The 6,347-nt window shown below is 32.0% G+C and overlaps 1 protein-coding gene across 1 annotated transcript; it reads right to left on the reverse strand.

Annotated features, from left to right (window-relative positions):
- Positions 1-3,361: 3,361 nt before the first annotated feature.
- LOC127088183 (uncharacterized) lies at positions 3,362-4,289 on the reverse strand. Its single transcript, XM_051029102.1, has 2 exons — positions 3,940-4,289; positions 3,362-3,821 (listed from the first exon to the last, which is right to left on the reverse strand). Exons 1-2 carry the CDS (start codon positions 4,136-4,138, stop codon positions 3,565-3,567), a joined length of 456 nt encoding a protein of 151 aa, XP_050885059.1. The 5' UTR covers positions 4,139-4,289; the 3' UTR covers positions 3,362-3,564.
- Between the last annotated feature and the right edge of the window lie 2,058 nt (positions 4,290-6,347).

Genomic DNA, 6,347 nt, shown 5'->3' on the forward strand with positions numbered 1-6,347 from the left:
TCCACCGCAAAGGAAAATCCATTTTCCATGGTTTACAGAGCAGACGCCATGCTAGTTGTGGAGATCAACATGCCCTCGTAGCGACAATCCCAATTTAATGAAGAAGAAAATAAAGTAGGCTTGAAGTGTGTGGCAGACCTGATCAATGAATTCAGGAAAGTCTCCCATGTATGAGAATTCGCGACCAAACATAGGGTCTCCATAAGATATAACTCCAAAGTTAAGTCGAGAGAAATGCAAGAGGGCGACTTGTTCTTGAAAGAAGTGGTTCTACCCACACAAAAGGGAAAACTACAACCTAACTAGAAGGGAGCATATTTCATATATCAGAAGCTCCCTCACGTGGCATACAAGTTGTAGCGCTAGGAAGGATCACTCTTGCCCAAAACCTGAAATACTCTACATCTAAAATATTATTACAGTTGAATTGTTTGTTAATTTGATTACTTGTAATTATCTAATAAACTTCATGATTATGTACCTAATGAAATTTCTCAGGCAATGTGTTCCTAACATGAATTTTTTTATGAACATTCTTTCTTTTTGGGCTTCATAAACGAAGACCATTACCGCCCTCTAAGGAAATATTTGTATGCTAGGCTTCATGAACGAAGACCATTTCTGCCCCCTGAGGCAATATTTTTTGGGTTTTATGAACAAAGACCAATGACGCCCCTTGAAGCAATATTTATCGGGCTTCATGAACGAAGGCCCTTTCCGCCCCTATCTATATCAGTTTAGTGTTCAATCCGATTTTAACTACCTTAGTCGTGAGTGATTTTCAAGGATTCAAGACAAAAATGGGAGAGTGGCGCAAAAATGCTTTCTAAAAATGTAAAAGATGGAGTGAAAAAATGAGAAAAATTTAAAACATTGAAGCCTATTGCAGAAAAAATGACGATTGCATTTAAGACTACATTCATTGGGCTGTAGGAAGTAGGGATAAGTCATGAGTTTCTCCTATTTCCAAGACAATCCCTCAAGATGGAGCGACCAACGGATATTGGCTGGCCACATCTAGAAAAATATAACAAGCTTGTCTGAAAAAATAACATTCGTTGAGGCATACAAGGTAATCGTCGCGCGGTCTTGGGAAAGCATTTCACCCTTGAGCAACTCATACTTGAGGGATTGTATACATGTATAGTTTCTTGATAGGTCTTAGAAAAGAATTTCTTCCTAACACAATTATGCTTGTGGGGCTATGTACATGTCTCATTTCTTGGTAGGTCTTAAAAAATCATTTTTCCATTACACGACTTATGCTATGAGGGATGTCTACATGTCTGATTTTTTGGGTCGGTTAGCTCGAGCAAGCTGGATTCAACCCGAACTCAATAGAGCTCGTCTCGATTGATAAAAGGACAAAGTCGAATTGAAACAACTGATGGGCCAGGTTGGTCATGCCGACCAGGTTGGTCATGCCAACCTAAGGCAAGCACAAGGCGATATCTGATTGAGATATGATAGAGAATAAATTTATAACTAATTAAGAGTATTATGGACCGAGATTTAGACAATCAATCCTAATTACTAATCACAATTAAAAGATCATACGAATCAAACACAATCACTTTAAATTGCCTTTGTAGAACTTTCTGTAAAACAAATCAACACTACTATATAAAAAGAAAACTACAAGGAAAAAGTATATACATAATTGACAAGAGAATCAATTATAATTTTACTAGCTCATGCTAGTAGAGTTATTATTATTGTACTTTATATATATATATATATATATATATATATATATATATATATATATATATATATATATATATATATATATATATATATATATATATATATATATATATATATATATATATATATATATATATATTTGTATTTTTCCGACATATTTACATAATTAAGTAGCAAAATCATATATTTTAAAAAAATACAAATGCACTGATTTTTTTTCATATTTCATGTAAATATGTGAAAAATATGCATAAGTTATTATTTAAATTTCAAAATAGTTTTGAAACATGTATGTTTTATATTTTGTCTGTAATTAAGTTTTCTATGTATTTGGTAAAATATAGTTTGTATAACACTGATGCAATTTTTTTTTATATTTCCTGTGAATATGCAGAAGTTTATGAAGAAAATATTATATTTTATCATGGTGCAACTAAGAATATATTCACTAAGTTTTCTGCATATTTAGCTTAAATATACGTAAAAATGTGTGGTTAAAAAAATACGGATGCAAAAAATTGAGCTTTTCTAGATGGAAAATGACCCCAAAAAAATTGAGTTTTTTTAATATTTTTTTATTTTTTATTTTTTATTTTAAGGTTAAAACACATAATGGTCTCGTCTTTCATAATGTGAGGGTGGGTGTGTGGAAGTGGAAGTGAAAGGTAGGTTGCTCTTGAAAAGGATGTGCTAATAATAGTTCATTAAAATAAATATGGGTCAACAACAAAATAAGAGCTTTCTTCCACCCTTGATTTTACTTAGTACACCCACACCCCTTATATTTTTACCACCAATTTTACTTGGTACATCCACAACCCCTATGCTTTTACTATAACATTTTTTTAATGATTTTTTAGGTTTTTAAAAAATCGTGTGTCTTTTATCTAGACTTTTAAGTTTTTTTTTTGAATTTTTATTAGATTTTTGTTGAATTTCACGAATTTTATCAAATTTTAGGAAATCTATAAGTTTTTATCGATTTTTTTTAAAAATTATCGAATCTGAACTATCAAAATTTTCAAATATACTATCAGAATTTTAAAAAAATGGGAGCTTTTATCTGATTTTTCAAAAAGTTGAAATTTATCGAATTTTTCAAAATATTTGAGTTTATTGGATTTTTCAAAAAAAACAATGAGTTTTTTTATCGGACTTATTAAAAAGTCTGTGAGTTTGCTTGGATTTTTCAAAATACACTATTAGATTGTTCAAAACACTCTAAATATTTATCGGATTTTTTAAAATATACTATCCGATTTTTTAAAAAACTATAAGTTTTATCAGATTTTTAAAAAATTATGAATTTTTATCAAATATTTTAAAAAATGTGATAAAATTAAATTTCGATTTTTTTTCTCCCAAAACTACCTGTGTTTTCAAAAAACCCAAAAAAGTTCCAAAACATACCGAAGTTTTAGAATGCACTACCGAATATTTTGTCCGAATTTTTGTCTTAAATTCTCATAAGAGAAATATACATAGGTATTATTAAAATATGGGGTTGTGAAGTATAACTAATGGATGGTAGAAAGAAACCTCCAAAGTAAGCCTCCTCAATTTGGACTGGCCCTAAACAAATGATACTCACCCACTCAAGTTTTATTTAAAACTTAAAACAGTAACACAAACAGCCAAAAAAAAAACAGTAAAATAAACAAAAGTTCAACATCATATTTATTTCGGTAGCACAATTCAACTCAAAAAACAAGGTTTCATATTTTTAGTATTACACGAAAGAGAAACTCAACGAGACCATCCATTTTATTTGTATATTTTGAATTCAACTATGTTTGAAGGAAATAACTTAAGACTAATTGGACCATGACTTGAGGATGAAAAACAACTTGGGCTAAACTAAAAGGAACGTGTAGATGGAACAGCAATGAACTTGGTGAGTCCAGCAATACAATCATAGGCATTCCCTTCATTAGAGGCAAAATAGTAAGGCTTCAACTGGTTCAGCTCAATCTTTAAGCCCTCTCCAACACCTTGAACTGCATTCCCTAGCAACTTTGCTCCTCTAAACTCACATGTCATGTAACTCCACATGTTTGGTAGTAAGTAAACGCTCGGAACAATGGTCGAATTGCCCCGGGGAGGAAACTTGAACACTGCATTCATGTATTCACAAACCAAAATCAATTAATCATTCATTATACTGACATAGACACGGAAACATATATAATCAGTGTCCTGATACATTTGATCTGAAGTGTCGGTGTTACATACCTAATGTGTCATTTAAGCGGAATGGACTATTTTTTATGGCCCATCGGGTGTAGTTAGTGCCAGCACGCCAGCCTTCAGAGTCTCCAACCAAGATGTTTCTTTTGGCACTGGCCTTGCTTCCTGATCCTGAAGCCAATGAAGCAATCACAAGGAAGATAAATCCTTGCATGAAAACTCTAGACATATGCTTTTGATGCATCTTTAATTAATTTGTGGTTTTGTACCTTTGAGTTGTTGATGATGAATTCTAGTTGCAAGGGTTTATATAAAACATGATTCAACCATGACTAGCAAATTAGTAACTTTACTGGGCTTAGAAATTTCAATCTAATTCTGTTACTTTCCCATAAAGGATGCTGGAAAGTATGACTTAGTTATATGGAACATTTTCACACTTAGAAGTCTAAAGTGTCATTATATAAATGGAGTTTTAGGTTTATATCTATTAAGGGAACGAGTCTCTAGAAGAGTTTTTCTAGATAGTTTGGCAAAGGCGCACATACATAATGCCATTAAAGTTTCAAAGATACATTTTGGTCAAGACTCAACAGGATCATCTAAACAAAAATTTAAAACCAAAAACAATTTTGATATTTCTCTAATAACACATATAAAAATAATTTAATTATTACTACATTTGTCTCAAAAGTGTTTTATTTATACTTTGTTTCGTTTTTTTAAAAATTATTCAAGTAACAATACAATATTTATTATCTTTTACGTATTTTTATACTTATTTATTTACTTTCACTTTATTCAATTATTTATTAAATTATAATTAATAAAATATTATAATAAATAATAATAATTTTATTATTAAAATTAACATAATTAATATTTTTTAATAATTAAGCAGAGTTTAAATAAAATATGTTTTTCTTGACCAAAAGAGTATAATTCTTTATCTATTTAAAACCTTTGATTGAAATCTAGAATTTGACCGTTAAATATGAGAACCTTTTTTTTCTTTCAATTAACACCGATTTTTAGGTCTCTAAATAGTTCTCTTTCCATAAGATAATTATCAAACAACAGCAACAAAAGTTCCACATATTCTCTACCAGAAAGTAAAAACCATGAAATTGCAAGTATATCAGATGAGCCATAAATATAAATGAAGATTTGCGAATTGTTTTAAAAACAATCAACTCGAAGTCTACAACGGTTGATATCCACACAAAAAAACCTTGTAAATGGAGAGTTGATCCATTAACCCCTCGAAGAACGAGCTGCCTTGAGTTCACATAAGTTCCACACACAACCTTTGACAGCAACAGCAACAAAGGGTCGTGCCAATTTCTACACATCAGAGTTGTTACACCTCCACACACAGTTTACCTTGATCAGTTGTTTGTTGTAGGACCACAGTTATTAATATTGATTAATCTTTCAATGTTACAAAAGTACAACCAACAAAATCTAAAGGCCAACTTCCATATTCTGTGCTTTGTTAATAATATGAACTGAGGGGGCCAAAATTTGTCTCTCAGCATTAAATGAATAAACTACTCTAACAACCAAAGACCATAAAACATGTAATAACTATCCTCATAAATACATTCCTTGATCTTTATTATTATCGTTCTATCATGGAATCAGAAATGATATATGTAAGGGGAATGAGGCCTCCTAGGGCAAGCTTTTTCCATGTGGCAGAGAGAACTTCGGGTACGACGGAGCGGGGTGAATCTTCAAGATTAGTATTCTGACATTCAAGTCAATGAAAAACAAGTGATCTTGCGAGTAAGAGTGAGATCATATATAAAATGGTCCGTTGTTGGAGTTATATATGGTAGACGGTTAAAACTGCTCCCGTTTAATCCAACGTGAGACGCGATGAGTCATCCATTTTGATCCAACGACGGACAATGCACCAGTAATTAGGGTCAAGTGTCTGGTTTTTGATGAGGTCCCATATGTTAATTTATCCTCTGAATGGATACTACATATTGGGCCTTCTTCTTTTTGAGTTTGTAGTCCCTCCAAAATACTTGCCCTTCAAAGTCCTTGTTAATATTTAGTCAATCAGAAATTTATATTGTCTAGCCGCCCTTTGATTTCTTCATGTTCTTCCCAGACTAACCTTAGGTTTACAAAAGACAAAGTGGGAAAGTCTGATGAGCGTGAGTAGGTGGCCTCGAGAATATGCGCATTAAATGTTAGTCTTTTCGTTAAAATGTTTCGCACTATTATCTTTACATATGACTTCCCGCCTCTTGGGTAGGGAGAGGCGCTTTAGTTTAGGGCACTTAAGTGCACTTGAGTACCATTGTGATCTCGAGGTCTATCTCCACCGTTGATTCTGCCTTTTAAACTTCCCCTTATTTTGGAACGTTGATTAGTCTTCTCTAAAATATTTATGGTAAACCCGGAGATAATAGAAGAGTATTATGGTGATTTGAGAGCTT

The sequence above is a fragment of the Lathyrus oleraceus genome, chromosome 5 (assembly GCF_024323335.1).
Source record: "Lathyrus oleraceus cultivar Zhongwan6 chromosome 5, CAAS_Psat_ZW6_1.0, whole genome shotgun sequence".
In the NCBI taxonomy this organism is placed as follows: Eukaryota; Viridiplantae; Streptophyta; class Magnoliopsida; order Fabales; family Fabaceae; genus Lathyrus; species Lathyrus oleraceus.